The sequence below is a fragment of the Rhinolophus ferrumequinum genome, chromosome 23 (genome assembly GCF_004115265.2).
Source record: "Rhinolophus ferrumequinum isolate MPI-CBG mRhiFer1 chromosome 23, mRhiFer1_v1.p, whole genome shotgun sequence".
Lineage (NCBI taxonomy): Eukaryota > Metazoa > Chordata > Mammalia > Chiroptera > Rhinolophidae > Rhinolophus > Rhinolophus ferrumequinum.
Genome location: NC_046306.1, coordinates 11,354,283 through 11,376,177, shown reverse-complemented (window position 1 = coordinate 11,376,177; position 21,895 = coordinate 11,354,283). Strand labels below are relative to the sequence as shown.

At 46.2% G+C, this 21,895-nt stretch overlaps 1 protein-coding gene across 4 annotated transcripts in view; it reads left to right on the top strand.

Annotated features, from left to right (window-relative positions):
* Positions 1 to 21,895, top strand: part of EYA2 (EYA transcriptional coactivator and phosphatase 2) — a 224,994-nt gene that overhangs the window by 154,978 nt on the left and 48,121 nt on the right. For all 4 annotated transcript variants that reach the window (XM_033095320.1, XM_033095321.1, XM_033095323.1 and 1 more), the window contains exon 9: positions 13 to 96. In XM_033095320.1, the coding sequence (XP_032951211.1) occupies positions 13 to 96 (84 nt within the window). The remainder of the gene's footprint in view (positions 1 to 12; positions 97 to 21,895) is intronic.

The window sequence follows — 21,895 nt, the reverse complement described above, 5'->3', positions numbered from 1 at the left end:
CTTTCATCACAGCGTGTGTTCGTGTGGGACTTGGATGAGACAATAATTATTTTTCACTCCTTACTCACGGGGACTTTTGCATCCAGATACGGGAAGGTAAGACTCCATTTGTCTCTTTTTTTTCCCCCCAACATGACTGTCTGTCCAGCTGATTTGTCCTGGGAATTGTGGGGCGGCAGTTTATGAGGCGGTTTCTCCAACAAAAGCTGCCCCTTTGGGTCCGCCCAGGTTTGAGAACGCCTATGGAATTTTCCCTTGACATGTGAAAATTTAATTAGCTTCCCCTTCTATTGTCTCCCATGCCTTTTCTTCCAACACGTGAAGCGTTCAGCGTCCACTTAATAGGATATAGGCTCATAGTCGTTGGCTGTCTCCCTCCTAAGAGGGCTAGGGTAGGTTGCAGCCAAAACTAGTAATCCTAGCTAAAATACGAGGTAAAGTCTTTTTCTTCTTCCCTGTTGTTTATCTTAGTGTCTCCAGCAGATGAATTTAATTTTCCTTCCATTTTTCTGAGACGAGGGGGAGGCATTTTGTCAGCTCCGGTATAGATCTTAGCAACAGCTTTGCAAATGTATTATCGACAAATTATGTTGGGGAGCCATCCAGTTAGAATTCTGGGCGAATGCTATGGGCTGAATGGTGGTGAATGGAAGAAATGTTGAAACCACCTGAACGATACAACAATGAACCCAAGCGCTAAAACCCAAAGCCTCCCGATTCTTTGCATTCATGCTGAGGGCTTCCCAACACACCACATGTGGACGCTCCAGACGTCTGCCATCTCTTCAGGGAGACAGGTGGGGGTGGCGGGGTGGAGCTTCAGAGCACCGGCAAGTTACAGTCTCATCCGAGGTGAGCAACCTGCTGGCAGCTGCTTCCACGCCTGAGTGGGAACCATGAGACTCACCAGCGACTGGAAAATATTTCTGTTTCTGTTTAGAGACCAGGAATATGATTTGACATCACCTCATGGCTTTTCCAGCTGCTCATGTTTTTTTATGGGAGTTATAACAAGCTGGATGTGTAATTAGCAAGATAGATTTATCGTCTGCCATTATGTTGTAAAGAATATGAAAATGGTGTTGGTGGTGCAGAAATCTCTTACTGTGTAAGAATGCTGTTAATATGTCTAGCAGTGCCTGCGGGAAATCCGGCGTGCGTTTTTGGACTGTGCATAGCTTAGGTAAAGGATGGCAGAGTCAAGAGCTGCTGAAAACACCTAAAAGTGGAGTTGGCCGCCATGGAAGAAAATTGGGCTGCCCCAAAGGGGCCACTACAGTGAGTTGCCCTCTAGGTCTGGGTGTTCCGTGGTTTTTCTAGCCACCCTGGTAAAGTCACCTTCCCTAAAAGGCATTCTTTCACTCTTCTTTCCCTTAGAGATAGCCCGCTCTGAAGTTCTACGGCTCCATGCAGCAAATTGGTTCCTTCAATTGTGTAGGGCTTTGTAATCTTAGGCATGATTTTGGTGTTTGCGTTTCACCACCACTCCTTAAACCAAATTGTGGGCTCCCTCAGGACAGGGACAAAGCCCAGAGGCCTTTGTGAGCCCCAGGCCACCTGGCCCTTTTGATTCCTCATTGCCAGCCACCTCTCTCCAATCCTACCACCTAATCCCAGCTGTCTTCACCTTCAGCTACCTCCTCTCTTAGCTTCCATTCTTGCCCTTTACAGCCCCCTCCAGAGGGATCATCCCAAAATGCAAGCCTGATTAGAGTCCTCCCTGGCTGAAACATCATCAGTGGCTTCCCTGTTGACAAACCCTACCCCCAACCTCCAGGGCCCTTTATGATCTGGCTCTTGCCCCCACTCTCCAGCACCGTTTCCTACTACTCATCCTGAGTTGCTTTCTGTCCTCAAACCTGCCATGTTTTCTCCCTTATCTTCTGGGCTTCTTCCAGAAGCAGAGCTTCAGACAAGCAGTGAGTGTGGGTAGTTTATTTGGGGGTAGATTTCAGGAAGCATCAGATGCAGAATGGGGAGTTGAGACAGGGAAGGGAAAGCAGCCAAAGCAGTGTGCATAAATAGTTTCTGCTGTGGGTAACTGGGGTTTGGTCCCACCGGGGACCCCTGGGAGACTGTGGAACACACCTCAGAGTTGACCCACCCAAGGAGGGAGGGTGCTAGGATAGTAATGTACAGATTCCCTTCCATCATGGGGTGAGGGCTTCTCCTAGGGGTGTGACCTCCCTGCCCTTCTGGCCTAGGGCACGTGCTAACAGTAGGAAGCCTCCGTGTGTACAGGAATGGTAACAGCTGAGGGGGTCTGGGGGGGAGGCACATTGGAAGCCTCTGCTATAATCTAGAATGTTCTAGAAAAATTCTTTTACTACGTCAAATCTTACTTACCTTTCAGTTCTCATTATAAATGTAGCTTCCTCCAAGAGGACTTTCCTAACCACTCCCCTCCGTCTAAATTGCATCTCTCCCCATAACTATTTCTGATTTATATTATAATTATGCCCTTATTGCCTGTCTCCCTTCTAGGCTGTATGTACCATGAGGTCAGGGACCATGAACGTTTATCAACCCAACTAAGTACAGTGCGTGGGTCAGAATTGTCCAATAAATATTTGTTACATGAATGAAGCAGGGCAATTCACTAAAATGAGAGCCGCATGACGACAAGAGCTCTTTTTCCTGTTTTGTTTATTGTTTTATCCCAAATGCACAGAACAGTGCCCCCCACATAGTAGGCATCAAATATTTGTGGAAGGGAGGGAGGGAGAGAGGAAAGAAGGAAAGGGGGGAAGGAGGGCAGGACAATAGCATCAAAACAAAAAATTTCTAACTGGTGGCCACTGGCCAAATTCAGCCTGCAGACATTTTTTAGTTTGGCCCCTTGAGTGCTTGAAAAAATGTGAATTTGTCGCCAGCATTTAAAAATCAGGAGATTGCACAGACCAAAACTATCCAGATTTCCAACTCTTCTTGAAAACTTAGAAAATTTGGCAATCCTGCATTCCCAAGGGGTAGCAGTCAGCAGGAGCTGAGTGGCGACTGCCCTCTTCGCAGGGGTGTACGCTCTCCAACCCATCCCCAGCCCCCACCTGGCCTGTTTAACCCGTTTATGCCACCCTCCTGACTCTATTGGCATCTGAGTGTCAACATTCATTTTAGAATTACAGAACCACAGAAGGTAAGAGCTGGAAGGACCCGAGGTCATCGTGCTCAATTCATCTCCATAGTACGTGAGGAAAACCTGAGTCTGAGAGAGAGCTCACCCAGAACAGAATGAGAGTCAGACCCCAGGCTCACTTGCCTCCCTATGTGCTCCCAGGATGTATAGGGAAAACTGAGGTGAAAAGCCCTTGGGGCCTACAGGTGTCCTGTGCAATCTTCATTACCCTTCTGGAATTTTCCATTCCCTCCTCCAGCGCTCTCTTAGATGAGGAATGAGTTTTTTTTTGGGGGGGGTGTTTTTGTTCTTGTTTTTTGTTTGTTTTTTTTAATTTGCTAAATCTAGCAACCCTTAGAGAGATTCAAAATAACTGGCTTAAACCAGATAGAATATTTTCCTTGTCTAGCAGTCCAGGTATAAGCAATTCAAGCTGATAAGGCTACCCAACACTAGGGACCTTCTGCCTGATTCTCTGCCATCCCTGAAGCATTGCCCTCATTGCCAAGATAAAACGTAGCTCACTTCCATGTCTGTACTCCAGCCAGTGAGAAGGGAGAACAGAAAAAGGGGAGTTTACCTCTCTTACTTTGTTTGTACTTTTTTGTCCCTCTCTTTAAGGGCCAGACCCAGATGTTGCACGTACCATTTGTACTCACATCCCATTGGCTGGAACTTGATCACATGGCCACATCTAGCTGCAAGGAAGTCTGGGAAATGTAGTCTAGTCACATGCCCCCTCAAAATTTAGAGACTGTTATTCTGAGAGGGAGAAAGGAAGAATGGATATTGGAGGACAACTATTATAGCAGTTTCAAGCACAAAGTACCATGTAATAAGAGGAAGAACAATGAAAAAATTATTAAGGAAAAATAAAATTAGTTCAAAAGGCCTAGAGGACAACTGGATTTGTGGATCTGAAGCTCCAAAGAGAGGTCTGGGCTACAGCTGATAAACTTGGAAGTCAGACAAGTATAAAAGACCTAGAGTAGCAGAAGTGTGAGCCTCGTTTTGTAGACAGAGTAACTGAGAGAGACAAGGAGGTTATGCAGTCAGTGCACTCATAACAGAACTAAAATGCATGGCCTTCACTTTGGGCCCATAGCTCTTTCTCTTTGTGCTTTTCCAGTAGCTGCAGCCATGTGGAGCTTATTATTAACAGCAAGTATCAAGCAAGACCCTCACTTTGAAGCACAGAGTATTTAAGCTACAAAGGAAACTATAATGATTGGATCACAAGAAATAAAAAAGCCAGGGAGGGGTATGTGGGATTCGGGTTGGTTTGGCTCCGGGAGCTTAAGCAATATTCTCAGAGCTTGGTGTTTCTGCACCCCTCAGCCAACTTTCTCCACGTAGTCACTTCCTCTCAACTAAGATCCCAACTAAGAAAGGAGACTGTCTACTTCCCAAATTCCAGCACAATTCCCGACTTCAATCTCACTGGCCCACACTGGGTCACATACGCATCCATCTGTCTCTGATTGGCCAGCTCTCTGACATGGAGAGAGCAGAGGAGCAGGTCAGCTCCATCCCAACCAAATGGACGAGGTGGGGGAGGGATGGGTCCCCAAAGGAAACTGAAGGGTTCTTTTCAGAAGAGGGTGAGGACTGTGGAGCTCCAGAACTGGCTCTAAAGGCTAAAACCCTCTGGACATCCATGCCAAGGACCAGCAGCTCTTCGCTTGTGGCCATTGTGTTGAGAACTGTACAGGAAGCCGAAATCATATCAACTGTGGTCCCAGCCAAAGGGGCGACTCACTGTTTACTTAGGGAAATAAGACCAACAGAACTACAATGATTAAGGGATGATTCAAAACAGAGTGTTTGAGTTTTAAAACAGAAACTGGGCTGTCTTCCTGTTCCCAATCAGAGCATGTGCCGCTCGAAGCTGTCGTCTCTCCACTTCCTTTCCCTCTCTTCCTACCCACTACTCAGAGCCAGATCATCCCTTTGGTAGCCGTTCCTCTCCGTATCTTGTGGATCCATTAGAAATTCCCTGGAGAGCTGGAGCAGCCAGTGATTGCCGCCTGTTTCCTCACCTCTCCTCCTCCTGACCCTCCTCCCTGAAGTCCCTGCGCTCTATTTTTTCCAGCGGGGGTTAGGCACATGCAAGGTGGTCAGGAGTATTTGCCTGTGGCCAGGAAGGGATTCTAAGAGGGATTAATCAGCTGTCCTCCTTGGGGTTCATTGTGGGTCGATCCTGACTCCCCCTTTCCTGCCTTGCCTTCCAGGTATCTCAGTACCAATCGGAAGCTCAACTCTAGACCCAGTTATGTGTTTTGTTTAATAACAGCTTGATGGGGATATAATCACATGCCACAAATTTACCATTTCAATGCGTACAATTCAGTGGCTTCTAGTATATTCACCGAGTTGTACAACCGTCACCCACTACTTAATTTTAGAATGTTTTCATCACCCCACACCAATGAACAAACATTCCCTCCCCCCGGGCAACCACAAATCTACATTCCCTTTCTATAGATTTGCCTCTTCTGGAGATTTCTTCTATACTGAATCCTACAATATGTGGTCTTCTGTGACAGGCTTCTTTTTCTCAGCACTATGTTTTCCAGGGCTGTCCATGCTGTAGCGTGTATCAGTACTTCATTCCTTCTTAATTGCCACATAATTTTCCATTGTACCACGTTTTGTCTGTGCATTCATCAGTTGCTGGAGAGTTGGGTTGCTGCCACTTTGGGCTATTTTGAATAATGCTGCTGTGAACATGTGTGTGTAAGTTTGTGCGGGGATGTATGCTTTCACTGCGCTTAGGTGTATACCCAGGAGTGGAATTGCTAAGTCATATGGTAACTCTAAGTGTTACGTTTTGAGGAACTGCCAGATTGTTTTCCAGAGTAGTTGTACCATTTCACATTCCCTTAAGCAATGTTAAGGGTTCCAGTTTCTCCATGTTCTCACCATCACTTGCTATTGTCTGTCTTTTTGGTTATAGTCCCGTTTGTGGATGTGAAGTGGTATCTCATTGTGGTTTTCATTTGCATTTTCCTAATGACTAATTATGTTGATTGACTAATTATGTTTTCATGTGCTTATTGGGCCATTTGTAATATCTTCTTTGGAGAAATATCTACAGTACTCAAATCCTTGGCCCATTTTTAATTAGTTTATTTGTCTTTTTATTATTGAGTTGGAAGAACTCTTCACATATTCTGGATACCAGTCCATTATTGGATTTGTGATTTGCAAATATTCCCTCCCATGCTATGGCTTGTCTTTTTCACTTTATTTATAGTGTACTTTGAAGTATCTGAAGTATTGCAAGGGGAAAGGGTTGAAATTAAATTTAAGGAGAGGTGGCCAGGGGAGGAGGCCTCATGGAGAAGGTGATTTTTTAATGAAAACTTGAAGGAAGTGGAGGAACAGATAAGACGGTGGAAGACCGAGGGAGCAGCCAGTGCCCAGGCCCGATGCAGTTCGCCTGGCGGATTTGAAGGGCAGCAAAGAAGCTAGTGTGGCAGCAGAGCAAGCGAAGGGCAGAGTAGTAACTCAGCTGGCTTTTACTCTGAAGTGGGAGCCACGGAGGTTTGGAGTAGAGGAAGGACAAGGTCCGAGTTATATTTTTAAAGAATCCCTCTGGCTGATTCCCTAGGGAGAATCGACTCCCTAGAAGGACAAAGTTTGAAGCAGGGAGGCCAGGGAGGAAGCTACTGCCACCGTCCAGCTGCAAAGTGATGGCTGTTTGGACAGGGGAGGTAGAGGTGGGTGATGAGAACTGTACAGTCTGGATGTATTTCGAAGGCAGAACCCACCACAGGTAAAGAATGAACGAATGAACGAAGGAATGCGATCCCTTCTTCTCACCCGCTAGGTTACAGAGATGCCTATTTTCTCTCCATGGGCTCCCTCTGACGGGACCTGATCTCTTCTCCCTCTGTTGCCAGCTAGCGAGTTCCTCTTGAACAAACTGCCCCGTGGTTTGCACATTCACTGTATGCCAAGTACTGTGCTGTGAATGTCCTTTTTTTTAATTTGAACTCAAATGCATTGTTGAGTTATTCACTTTGTACATATGGGCCTCTTTCTTGTTTCACATAGATGCAAATGGGTGTTTCCTTTTAGACCCTCCCGGCCCCCTCCCCATGCTTTCATGTGCAGTTTGTTTCCCTGTAAAATATGTATTTTCTTTTTATGGGCATTTATTTGTTATGCACATAAACGGCATTGTTTTAATACTCCATGCTTCTCAAGTTTCCCCCTCCGCACCCTTCCGCATCGCCATACGTCCCACTCTGTTGCTCCAACTCAGTGGTTCTCAACTGGACACAGTTTTGCCCCACCAGGGACAATTGGCAATGTCATAAACATTTTTGGTTGTCACGACTTAGGGTGGTACTACTAGCATCTAGTGGATGGATGCTAAACACCCTACTGTGCACAGTTGCCCCCCCCCCGCAGAGAATGATCTGGCCCCAAATTTCCCTAGTGTCGCTGTTGAGAAACCCTGCCTTTCTGCTTGACTGCAAGTTCCCACAGCACGCGGACTGGGTCTGATGTATTCATAGCTTCATCCCCGGGCACCCAGCTGTGCTTGGCACATCCACTTGACAAATATTTGTTGAATAAACAAATAAATAAATAGCTTGTGGGTAGGGAGTGTTCGGCATGTCTTATTGCAAGTACTGCAGAAATGAGATTCCAGGGTGCCTGCCCTCAAGGGAACAAATATCCACGCTTGTGACAAGACAGGGGCCTGTCAGCATCTCTCCAGGGCCAGGATGCTGGGTGCCAGCCTGGCCTGGTGTCACCCAGGGCATGGACCACAGCAGGGGCTCAGCAAAGGCTGTGGAGTGTTGAGCAAGTGGCCCCTCGAGGCAGACTTAGGAGCAGGGACCTTTTGACAGGTGGGTGACATGGGATGGAGCCAGATGACCCTTGCTGTCTCCCTGAGCAGAATCCTATCCGAAGTTTCCTTCCAGATCACCCCTTGAAGGGCCGGGCCCTGCTCGATCTAAAGAGATTCGAGGTTTCAAACTGGCAATCCAGGACCAAATCTGGCCTGAAGACAGGTTTAGTTTGGTCCCCTGGCATTTCCTTAAGTTTTAAACTCATTGCCAATATTTTTAAATCTGGCTATTTTACATAAAAATCTAGATGTCTTACTTCTCTTGGAAAATGGGAAGGTCTGGGAACATCAGGCCTGAGTTTTCAAAGAGTGGGGACCCTTGGACAGGATGTGTGCCCCGGGGCCACCTCTCCCCCTCACTCCCTGGAGTGGAGCGTTTCTCACTCCACCTGGGCTTGGTGTCGTGGAGCTGCTCCCTTCATGCACAGTGCCTCCCTCACACCGGGTGGTGCCCAGTGTATGTGGGGTATGTAGGGCAGATATTACTGGTCCCCACACCCTCCAGGTCCTCTGTGTGTGCTCTGCGACGTAAGGGTCCCCGCTTCCCTCCAGCCAGATTCCAAGCTTTGTCAGGTGGCTCCAAACCATGCCAAAATCCAGGCTATTTACTTGTTAAAGCTCCTCTGTCTTGGGAATCTGTTATCCCCGCTGGGGGTTCCCTCAGTGTGGTTGCAATCCCTACCGCCACCTCCCTCTCCCAACAGATAGAAGAGAAGCAGTGCTCCTCGTCCAATGCCACGTCCTCAGCAAAGTGTCTCCAACCCTCCTGATTAGGTCGACACGCCCTGTGGGTGGCTCTCGGGACCTCGGGGTTCACCACAACACAGTGGCAAGTGTCCATTTCTTGGGGTGACTATTTGATTGTAGAATAACCCCATCGTCATTGCTATTAAATGGCTGGGATTGAATTGTCGTTATAGCAGCACGGTTAAGGCCCGACCTTTATCCCTGTAGCCCTCCCCATTCCCCCAGGCATGATGGCGGGGTACCCGTGACACTCGGGGCTGTTCTTCCCAGTCTCCCACGTGTCCCCAGAGCCGTGGCCTGCTCGTGGACCCACCCTTGTTGACTTCCTTCCTTTTCCCCCTCATTTCCCTGGTCACCTCCCAGATACACTGCTTACACTCGAATCCTAGGCTCAGGGTCCGCTTTGGGGGAGCCCCAAACTAAGACACTGAAGGGGTCTGAACGCTCAGGCCTCCTGATGAATTCTTATCGAAACGGAAACGCCTCACTGCCAGACCCCGGTCGTAACATAAACTTCCTGGCTACCCCACATCTGTCAGAAATGCAGAGCCTCGGCTCCTACCATTACTAAACTGGAATGGACATTTACACTTGACCTCCAGGTGATTCCTTCACACTGTAACCTGTGAAATGAGGTGTAAGCCATAAATTCACCTGACGACAGCTATTCTCGTGGATCCAGCCAGCCTGCCAGCCCCTTTGTGTATCTAGAAGAGGCTGGGTAGAGAGAGCCAGGCCAGATCTTGGCTCCTTTGCTCCCTCGGACCAGCCGTGGTCCCCCCCCCAATTCCTCCGCGGTGTTATTACGATTCCAGCTCGGGTTCCGGAATCCAATACCCAGCTCAGTGCCATCAGGATTCAATCAGATCCAGTCGCCGATACACGGCTTGGCCTGTCCGTTACTGCTTTACAAACTGAGAAGAAAGAAAGAAAAAAAAACCTCGGTTTTATGACCTTGCAGTTAAAAACTATTTGTAGAAGTTGCTAAGGTTCAAATCAAAAGTGCCCTCCCTGGAGGACTACTAGTTAATTCAGGGCACCACAATTTCTTTCCTTTTCTTTCTTTTTCCCAGTCTACCTTGAGATGTAGCTCTAATTCACTTCTGCCGTTCAGACATCTAGAGCTTTCCATCCTTTGACAAAACACAAGCCAAAGTGCTTAAGGACATCTGTTTATTTTATTTCTTTAATGAGAAAACCTTCCCGTTTCTCCGGGCTCAGCTGTGTTTATTTACATTGTGTTAGCCCTGTGAGGCAAGCACCTTGGAAGTTTAAGGCCTGGCCGGGCCCTCGCCGCGGCCTCCAGCTCTGAAATGGAGTCAGCCCTGCCCAAGGAAAACAGAGTCCTTGGAACTCTATAAAATAGATTTTCAAAATAAATACTGCCTAATTCACTCGGTAGATGTGGATTAAGTCAAGATGAATACAATTTGGAAAGGATTTTCTGAGGAAGTTGGAGATTTCTTTCCCCCACTGGGGGTTAAACCTCGTATTTAAATCTACCCCCCTCCAACCCCCCCCCCCAGCTCTCTTTTCAGTTAAGTAAAAGGTATTTAGTCTCTATGGCTAATAAAGAAATAATGACTTTGATTGGCCTTCTCCAGCAATGATTATTTTCTTTGTAGGAATAGGAATGGTGACTTAACTCGTCACTTCATTCCACCCAGTAAGGGCAAGAAGCAGACATCTGCAGTTGTCATTGTGGCGGGGGTGGCTGAGGAAGAGTCTGGAAGTGCTTTGAAAGACGGCCTAGAGGTGAATGATAGTTGCAGCGGCCTGGAGCTGGGGGGTGGGACCCTTTGTACATTTAATCCCCAGTAATGGTGCTTCCCTGAGCCAGGGGGCCTCCATGCCAAGTGCCTCTGCTTATGTATTTTAGAGCATTAAAGGATTATTTCCAACATAAAATATATTTTAGAGATGGTTTGGGGTTGTCAGAAAAGTGCTCGTTAGCAGACACTTCCTTTGAAGCCCTGTAACTCTGCTGCTTGGAGAGCAACCTCAAAGAATCACTCAACTTAGGTTGAGGGTTTCGGGCTGGTTAAGACTCCTGAGTGCTCCTCATTTTCCGCCCGCAAATTTAACAAATGCCGACTGCTCGCCCCGGACTTCTTTTGCCAGCGTTTTTTGTGTTTTATTTTTTGTTTTTCCTTCCTTAGCCCCACCTTTCAATGAACGCTGAAGGGCATCTGAAATAATAATATAATAAGAGGGATTTAAACCTCCTCCTATGGAAAACTTACAACAAATTGTCGGTCGGGTTAGAGTGAGAAGCTCTTTTGTCTTCTGTAAATATAGGGGTTGCCGCTCACAATGATGAGTGGTGGAAACGAATCCCCGGTACCCTGCGGACCTACATAATGGGAATAATTTTCCTTTACACTTAACTAGCAGGTTGAGAAGCTGTGTCCCCCAGTGTTCCCCCTGCACTTTTTACGGTACTTATTTCCCAACAATAGGGCCCTTGAGCTGTCCAAAGATCGGTGGAATTCCCATGAGCCTTTGGTGACGAGGGTGTCACTCGGTGAATGGCAGGATGATGTCAAGGCGGCTGTATTTGGGGTTGACTTTGACAGGGAAATAGGCGGTTTCCCCCCCTCCATGCCTTCTTCCCACACTTCGCCTGTAAGTAAGTGAACTTTCCCCCCTCTTCTGACGGCAGAGGGGGAAAAGCTCCCCTGCAACACCCCCTGATGGGGCCCAATGCAAAGCAGAAATACGCAGTTTTAAGAATCTCTTTGGAAAAGGGCATCAATGGATAAATGGGTAAATACAGCGCAGGCTATTTATACGTGTACAATGGAATATTTTTCAGCCATAAAAAGGCATTAAGTTCCGATCCATGCTACAAGGTGGACAGATCCCAAAAACGTTATGCTAACTAAAAAAAGCCAGACACAAAAAGTCATCTATTGTGTGATTCCATTTATATGAAATGTCCAGAATAGGTAAATCCGTAGAGACAGCATACAGGGATGAGGGGACTGGGGATTAGAGACCAACTGCCTGATGGGTATGGGGCTTCTTTTTGAACTGGTGGAAAATACCATGTTTCCCCGAAAATAGGACCTAGCCAGACAATCAGCTCTAATGCGTCTTTTTGAGCAGAAATTAATATAAGAGCCAGTATTATATTACATTATATTATATTATACTATATCATATCATATTATATTATATAAGACTCAGTCTTATGTTAACATAAGACCCGGTATTATATTATGTTATATTATATTATATTATATTATATTATATTATATTATATTATATTATATTATATTATATTATATTAGGTCTTATAGTAAAATAAGACCGGGTCTTATATTAATTTTTGTTCCAAAAGATGCATTAGAGCTGATTGTCCGGCTAGGTCTTATTCTCGGGGAAACAAGGTATTCTGGAGCTAGATAGAGGTTTGCTTATCTGTAAAATTAGAATAACTATTCCTGCCCCACTGACCTCAAAAGACCAGTCTGAAAATCGTGTTTCCCAAAGGGGACTGTGGGTACTGTTAAAGAAACACAAACTTCCTGGAGCTAGGAAAAAATGAACATTTTTTTAGTTGAAAAATCAGGGTGTGTTTGTTTGTTTGTTTAATATTCTCTTCACCTGGTTTTGGTGTCAGGGAAATACTGGCCTTATAAAATGAGTTGGGAAGTGTTCCCTCGTCTTTTATTTTCTGGCAGAGGTTGTGGAGAATTGGTGCTAATTCTTCCTGAAACGTTTCGTAGAAACCTTCTGAGCCATTTTGGTTTTGGAGGGTTTTAACTATGCATTCAATTTAATACTTGCAGCTCTTTCATCCTGGGTGAGTTTTGGTAGTTTGTGGTTTTCGAGGAATAGGTCCATTTCATTCATTGTTGAATTTGTGCGCCTAGAGCTGAAAAAAAGTGTTTACTTTTACGGTGACTTTCAGTTTGTAGCGTATAACCCATACCCAGAAGCTTCAATTATAGAGATAAAAATGTTTCTCTCTCCCCACATGCATGAACCATCACCTTGGTCTTCAAGACAAACCTACAAGGAGACGGGGTGATCCCCATTCTACCCAGAAGGACACTGAGGCCCTGCCCAAGACTGCCAAGCTAGTAGGTGGCAGAAAAGGGATCAGATCCAGAACTGCAGAAGCCACTCGGAACCCTTCTGTCATTCAGGCTGACCACAGCCAATTACAAGGTCCCCAAGTTCCATGGCCAACCGTGAAACCTTCAGTCCAACCCCTATGCCAGACATCATACGGTAGGGAGAGGGGTCTGCAGGCCACACCTGACTCTCAAACATATTTCCATTGCATTTTTAAAATTAATTGCCAGTGTTAAAATCAGAAGATTTCACAGAAAAGTTCAGATTTCTGGGTTCTCTTAAAAAAATCAGAAGATATGACCAGGCTGCACCCACAGTCCCAAGTGGCATCACTGGGCTGGAGATACATACCAGCTGCCTTCCTTTAAATGAGGCAGGTGGTCTCCAGTTTGCCGCAGACCCCACCCTTCCCTGTTGCCTCTCTACCACCTAGGCCAAATATCAGTTATTACTCTCTCAACTTGCACTGTTGTCTGTAAGGAGACTTAAGGGGAAATTTCAATATTTCTTGTATCAAGAGTTGGAAAACGAAAGACCAACAAGGTCATGGGTTTCACCTGGACCGTTTCACGCATTCAAGTGAGGTGCTCCGTCTCAGTAACTCTTGTTGTCTTTTGTGCTTTGTCAGCAGAGTTAAGTGCACACTCTCCAGGCTGGCTTCCAGACCCTTTGTGGCCTTCTTCTTCTCCTCCTCTCCTGCCTCATCTCTCAGACTCTCAACTTCATATTTGCTACCGTCTTGCAGTCACAACAACAAACTCCAGGCTTTTATCCATGCTGTTCCCTCTGCCAGGATTATTTTTCTACTTCACCACCTGTCTGCCCACTCAGCCTCAGATCTTAGACATATACTGTGCTAGAAATATGCTAAGCCTCCAGGAAACTTTTCTTGACTACACTTAAGAGGGTGAGGTGTCCCTCCTGTGTGTTCCCTCAGCACCTTGTACTTGCCCTAAGAGAACTGTCTTATCACTTACTTGTCTCTCTCCCCAATGAGACTTCAGCACCTCGAGGGCAGACATCAGGTCAGTGTCTTAGTATCCCTACTTTCTAGCACAGCATATCTGTGTGCCCCATAATTAGTTGTCAAATTAATGTTCCTTCAATTATAAATAGCAGAAACCCAACTCAAGCTGACTTAAGCAGAACAGTGAATTTATTGACTCGGGGGCATTTAGCATCAGGCATGGCTGAATCCAGGAGCTCAGCAGTGTCACCAAAACTCGGTCTTTCTTCATCTCCTTGCTCTGTTTTCTTCTGATTGGCTTCATTCATTTCATCTGTGATGACGAAAATGCCCCCCCCCCCCCCCCCGCCAAGCAGCACAAGACCAGCATAGCAACCCCAGTGAAAAGAGAACCACTTTCCCAGTAGGTCCAACCAAGCGCCAGACGAAGGTTCCCTTGGCCTGGCTTGAACCAGTCACTCCAGGGGGTGGTTGGGGTCAGCCCCCTCAAAACTACATGTAGGGAGTGATGAAATTCTGGTTCCCCAAAAAACACTCAGAATCTTGTTACCATAAGGTTGGATGAGCAGACAAGCACAACCGACACTCACTTTGACATTTATGTTGTCAGACACATGGGGGCCAAGAGCTTACATGGCCGTCCCAGCACATAGTAGGTGCTCAGGAAACATCTGAAGTTGAAGTGTAATCTTCTGGCCCAGTTACCAGGGCCTGTGCCCGTAGATGTGGCCCCTGTACCTCTATGACCGTTCCTTCCCTCCCTCACGCTGCCCCGAACGCAGTGGCCTCCTCAGTGGTACTCAGACCTGCCAGATACACTCCACCTCAGGACCTTTGAACACTTGGTTCCCTCTGTCTGAAATGTTGCTCCTGCCACATGGCTTCCTCCCTCTCCCGTTGAAAATCTGCTCAAATGCTACCTTCCCAGCAAGGACCTCCCTGACCATCCCTATGAAATTGCAACACCTCCCAACACAACCCACATGACACAAATCCTTTGCTTGATTTTTCTCTGTAGTACTCATCACCTGCTGGCAGGGCATACTGCTGTGCAGAACGTGCATTGTCCATCTCTAGGAAACACCACTTTCATGGTGGTCTGTGTGAATGGTGACCCTGTAGTTGTGCAGTGCACAACCTGTGCAGCCATACACAGCAGCCCTGCCATCGGATATACAACAAATCTTGTTTTGTTCATTTATTTGTGACTATTTTGTTTGTGGCTGTATCTCAGTGCCTAGAACAGTTCCTGGCACATAGAAGACACTCAGTAAATATTTTTAAATGAAAGAATGGATGACTGAATGAATGAATGAATGAATTTTTATCCCCCTCAACCGTGCTGCATTTTGACAGCTAAGCTGGGGAGAGGAAACCTGTGTCCTGACAGATGCCTGTGGGAACAGTATACCCTCAGGACTGGAGGAAGCCCCATGCAGTGACCTCTTGCTCCTTCTTGGGCCCCTCCATAGATGCTAGGGAGTCCAGCTAACTGTGTTGAGTGCTCTGTTGCCATTCAAAAGGAAATTGATTTTGTTATGCAAAAGGATAAGAACAGAGTTGGTAAACTACCTTGTTTCCCCGAAAATAAGACCAGACCTTATACCGTATTTCCCCCGAAAATAAGACCAGGTCTTATATTAATTTTTGCTCCAAAAGACACATTAGGGCTTATTTTCAGGGGATGTCTTATTTTTTCATGTACAACAATCTACATTTATTCAAATATAGTCATGTCATCTTCTGGAACATCATCATAACGTACTAAATGCGTCCATCTGGCTAATGATCTTAACTGGGGCTTATTTTTGGGGTAGGTCTTATTTTCGGGGAAACACGGTACATCCATCCTGTGGGTCAAATCTGGCCCACCACCTGTGTTTCTTAAAGTTTTATCGGAACACAGCCACGCCCATTCGTTTACATATTGTTTATGGCTGTTTTCACACCACAACAGCAGAATACAGTAGTTGTGACAAGAGACCATATGGCCACAGAGATGAAAATATTTGTAGAGAAGTTCACCTACCTCTGGTTTAGAGCACGGCCTCTGGATCCAGACTGCTCAAGTTCAAAGCCAGCTCCACTCCCTAGCATGTGACCTCAGGCAAGTCACTTTGCCTCCCTGTGCCTCAGTTTCCACCTTTGTAACATGGGTGTAAGAGCAATAATCCCTCCTCAGGTCAGTGGGGAAGGATTCAATGAGCTAACACATGTGAAGTGCCTAGAACTGTGCCTGCTACACAGGAAACAGTTTTTGTAAACTAAATTAGTAAATATACCAATGAGTAGATAACTGTCTTTAGTCTACTCCTTTAGAAGCACGTTGCTGGTTGTGTAAGAATGTCCTTTCTATGGAAGGCGTGCTGAACTACCACTCAGACTGCTACTGAGAAGAAGAAGCAGAAGACTTACAGTGTGATAAGGACATGTCCATTCTGGACAGACCCATCCGGCACTCGCGGGGTGCCACGCTCTGTTCTGGGCCCTTGGTCTGAACTTCTGTAAACACACTGGTCTCCGTACCATGAACTGCCCCTGGGTGCTGGCCAGCGACTCACCTTAAGGTGATTGTCTCACCTGGGCCTGTCTGGAACTGTCCCAATTTAAACACTCACCATCCCAAGTCACCTCCTCTGTTGGGACACATCGGGGGGGGGGGGGTTCCCTACTCCACGTTAACAGCTCCGTTTATCTATTTATTTATTGTTTTTTTGCCTTTAAATTGATACGCTAAGAAAGACGCTTTAAAAGCTGCTAGATGGGGCAGCCGGATGGCTCAGTTGGTTAGAGCGTGAGCTCCGAACAACAAGGTTGCCAGTTCGATTCCCACATGGGCCAGGGAGCTGCGCCCTCCGCAACTAGACTGAAAACAACGACTTGACTGGGTGTTGAGCTGCCCCCCTCACAACTAGGTTGAAAAAAACAACGACTTGCCATCCTGGAAAAACACACTGTTTCCCAATATTCCCCAATAATTAAAAAAAAAAAAAAAAAAAAAAGCTGCTAGACACCTCTAGCTGAAAGAACATTTTTCAAAGGATAAAAAAAAAATCTAAGAGGCTGAGTAGTTGTGTAAAATTTTCAAAGAGGAACCAGTTTAGACATCTTTCTTTGTTCTCTTAAATTTGACCATGATTTTCATCATTTGTAGTCAGCGTGACTTGTGACTCAGTGATGACGGGATTTATCCTACAGTTCTTTTGGTCAAATTCTTGTCAGTACAAATAGACTCATTTGCTGAGCTAAGAAGATCTTTTCTATTTTCTGTGTTCTGTGAAACTGCCAAAGAAGCCAGGTTGTTGTTTTTTTTTTTCACTTGACTGTTCAAACATGTGAATCAGCCTATTTTTTCTTTACCACCATCATTTTCTTGTCTTCCTCTTTTAAACAAGCTGATCTGTTTTCCAGGAGTTTCCAAGTAATTAAACCCAATTAAAACCATTAAATTCTCTCTTTTAATGACAACTTTATTATTAAAAGCTCACCACAAGGAGGAGATTTAACTGGCAAAGGCCTCCATTGTGTGTTAATCCATCCCTAACCTCTGGCTGACACTTCCAAGAGATAAACCCCACTGAATGGTGAGGCTGGTTTAATGAATAGCTTTAATTAATACTTTTCTTCCTTGTGGCAGAGTAATTATTTGTTCAGCTTGTAAACAGCTACTTGGTGGTGATTTTTTTAAAGGCCCAGTTGGCTCGCAGGGTGTGATGGCTTTGATTGGCTTTGTGTGTTGGTGTGTTTTTTCTTTAAAGGAGAAGGGGGTGGGGAGAGGTCTCCGTTCCACAATAGGTGCAGGGCTCATTGTCCTTAAGTTTGGAACGTCAAGGGAATCAACACAGAAGAAAAGCGAGGCAAATGCAGGTGGCAGGCTGCCTGTATTTGTGAACTGTCTCCAGAGTGGGCAAGTCTGCCCTTTGCAGCAAAAGTCTGCATGCCCAGACAGGGTCCCCCCCGAGACACAAGCCTGGCTCACGGCAGTCTGGGCGCTGACAGGAGGAAAGGGTTGGGATGGAAAAATGCCAAGCCGAGCTCCAACCCTGCAACAATCCCCTGACCTTGCCTTCAGATCGTACCTGAGAAAGAGGCAGCCAAGGGCAAGTGCTGGATGTGGCCACTGAGTCCCCTAAGAAGTCATTCTGTGAATAAGAATGACTAAGCCACCAGAAATGCTTGCTCTGAGCCCGCCACCTATCTAAAGTGCTTTTTGTAATACCAGGGGTGTCAAAAAATTGTGTACACATGACTTGTATTTATCTTTTGTTATCGGTATATTTATGAGTATTACAATTGTAATACAGTTTTTTCCTGTCTTAAAATGTGTATACCTTTCTTCGGCACCCTCTATCAGCTCATCTACTCTCCCCGTCAGGTTAGGAGGGAAGTGTTACACTTACCCACACCACACAGAGGAGGAAACAGGCACAGCACCCGGCCTGGAGTCACACACCTTCCAGTAGGAAGGGCAGGGCCTGGCTTTGCAGACAGGTGTCTGGCTGCAGCGGTGGCTCTGAACTACTGGGTCACACTGCCCTTTGAGACAAGAAAAGAACACCTTCCACTGTGCCGGTTGGGAGATTTCGATTTTTTTTTTTTTTTAATTTAGCTCAGCACTTATTTAGAAAGCTAGTTTCATTAATAAGGTGCCCACCTGTGAGTACAAAATTGACTAACACTGCGGACCAAGCCTTTTCCTTATTTTAAAATCATTTAGCATAGTGCTTCTCTTCTCCATTGCCGCCTGGATACATGTGGCAATGTCTGGAGACATTTGGGGTTGTCACGCCTGGGTGAGGGGTGCTACTGGCATCTAGGGGGTAGAGGCCAGGGAAGCTGCTAAACGCCCTACAATCAACAGGACAGCCCTCCCCCCCACAGAGATTGATCTGGCTCAAAATGTCAATAGTGCTGAGGAGGAAAAACCCTGATTTACCGAATGCTCAAATTTTTCATTCTGGAGATATTTTGTAAACACACAAAAGCAGTATTCATACACTCACTTATCGGAACCCCTAAAGAACTAGGCCAAACCTCTTCTTTAAAAGTCAGTAAGTAATTATCTTAGTGACTTTCAACTGTTAACCAGGCCACCAGAAGTTTTGCAGAAACACTTCTAAGGAGCCAGGCATTCTCACCCAAACATTAGATATTGATGAACTTGCTCGCGCGTGACTGTTTACAGACCACTCCCCAATTCCCAAACCTCTACCTGTTATACAAGTTTCCTTCAGAAAGGTCTCGTGAAGAGTGCGAAGCAGGGTTAGCTAATTCATCAGCCAAGCAGCTGCGTGCCGAGAGAAATGTTCAGAAATCTGCAGGTGCCTCTTTGGAGACACGAAAGCTTTCCTCCCTCCGAGCACTCAGAGATGCACCTGAAGCGGGAAGGTTAGGCAGACAGTGCGGGAGTGCTCCCCCTTGGGACTGGGTCTGCTCAGACTGGAACTGGGCTCCATGCATAGGATGTCGGAATTCAAGCATCTCAGAATAAAGACTGTCCTCATGTTAAAGAATTTGACCACGGCATTCCCCCTGAGACACCCTGAAAAGGGTGAAATAGACGCACCTGCATGCAGCCGACCACAGCTCGCTCTGAGAACAAGACAGTATTCCAGATATTCCAGTATTTACATAGAGTTGTGGGGGTTTTTTTGGTTCGTTGGTTTATTTCTTTTCTGAGTTTCCTTTGGAAACATTGCATTTAACACCATTACTGGATCTAGAGAGGCTCTAAAGTTGGTAACCAAAATGAGTCTCCCCACAACACACCTCCTTTCGACTCCTACGAGGACGTCCTAAAAAGTTATGGGCTACCAATAAGTAGGGGGAAAGGCAGGGCGGGCGGAGTGGGGACTCGGAGCCCTCCAAGGCCAACTAAAGCGATCTGATTTCTAATCTCAGCCAAGGTGTCTGGTTCCCACAGAGCCAGGCCTGGCTTTGGGGGCGGGGAGGAGGCCAGTGAGTAGTGAGGGATTTACTGGGGAACTTTGCTTTTCCATATCAAGTCCAGGAAATGAAAGGCACAAATACTCAGAGGCAATAAGGGGAGATCCTTTCCTACCCCCTGGCCCCTCCTTTTATCCCTTCTGAAGCCCAATAGTTATTAGAAAGGAAAGCCAGCCTGAGACCTGAGAAAAGAATCACGGCTGATTTTTACATGGCAGCTGCTTGTCATTTCTTCCCACTTTGGAAATGTAATTTCATTAAGTGGATCATTTATTTCATTAAAAGTAGACATCAGTGCTCGCTGCGGCAGCACACATACTAAAAAAGTAGACATCAACAGTTTTAAATCAGGCATTTACAAAAAAAAATAATTCTGATTATAATCTGCCTTAAGCTCCTTCTCCCTAATAAAGTACCTTATGTGATGTTACTAGTTCCTACAAAGATGTATTCAGTGAGTAAAATGGTTCAGATTTTGGTTTCTTCTGCACCTAGTCCTGGGTTTGAATCCCAGCCCTGCCACTTATTAGCAGTATGACCCTGCGCGAGTCACTTCATTGCCTTGAGCCTTCATTTATCTGTGACACAGGGAAAAGATGTTTAGAGGAGGAAGTGTGCTAATGTACCTAAAGCTCACGTACACTCATATATTCATTTAAAAAATACTTAACTGAGCATCTGCTGTGTAGCGGGCTATGTTCCAGGTACAAGGGACATAACAATAGCTCTCACAGAACTTGCCTTCTGGTTGAGGGAGAAGCACCAAAAATCATAAGTAAAAAAGATCATTTCAGATAATGATCAATACTACCCAAAACTATCACAAGGTCATGAGATGTAGGGTGAGTGGGGGGTTGGCATTGGGGTTACTTTAGATCGAATGGTCAGATAAGGCCTCTGGTGCTGAAAGTCAGCACCGAATGTCACAAAGGAGCCAGCCTGCCTTGAAAGCAGCTGGGGAAAGGGAATTCCAGGCAGAGGGAACAGCAAGCGCAAAGGCCCTGAGGCAGGAGCAAGTCTGGCATGTTCAAGGAGCAGAGAGATGAGCTAGCGAGAAGTAAATGGTGGCCACTGAAGGATGCTGGATTTACTCAGAGGCCACGGGAAGCCTAGTGGATTTTGTGTTAAAAAGAGTACTCTGGCTGCCATGTGGACTGCAGACGTGGGGGAGAGGGAAAGCTACCGTGTTTCCCCAAAAATAAGACCTAGCCAGACAATCAGCTCTAATGCGTCTTTTGGAGCAAAATCAGCTCTAATGCGTCTGATTGTGTGAATGCACACAATCAGCTCTAATGCGTCTTTTGGAGCAAAAATTAATGAAAGACCCGGTCTTATTTTACTATAAGACCGGGTCTTTAATATAATATAATATAAGACCGGGTCTTGTATTAATTTTTGCTCCAAAAGACGCATTAGAGCTGATCGTGTGGCTAGGTCTTCTTTTTGGGGAAACAGGGTAGCTGTCTTTACACATAGCCCTGCATACAGAGCTGCTTGTTCTCTTCCTCCCTGTCAGGACAGGGTCCCAGAGAGCAGTTTCCAGGCTCTCAGCCTCACGTGGAAAGGTGCTGGCTCGGGTAGTAGATGGCCATCAGCTATGACTAGTTGGCCGTCAGCTGTAACCAGTTAGCCATTAGCCACTGATATAACTGCCGTGGCTACATTGGTTGGTTGATTGGTTGGTTGGCAGAGAAGCAAACAGCGGATTGCAGTTAGCAAGGGGTTGGTTGGTTGGCAGAGAAGCGGAGGGCAAGTTGCGGATTGTGTGGCTCCTGCTTCCTGTGTCTCCAACCCAGCCACCAGCGAAAATATAGTGGTGTGACTCCCCTATCTATGGCTCCGTGGCTGTTCCTTTTTGGCCTCACCACGTCCTGTGTTCTTGTGCGGGGAGCGGGACCAGAGACCCTGCATGACACTCCCTCACCATCTCCTTCTCTAAATGACATGATGCCAGTAAAGGATAGAGCACAGGGACCAGCACACAGCAGGCCCTCAAGAGCCAGGAGAGCTCTGATAATGAGTATTATTATTTTGAAGAAATATCTCTTAATCCCTTGCTTTTGAACATGTCGGAGTGAGGCATAAGAACAAAGTAAAGTGTTGGGGAGGGCAGAGTACATTTGAGAATTGCAGTCACGTGCTCCCAGGCCCCCCAGCCAGAGAATAACCT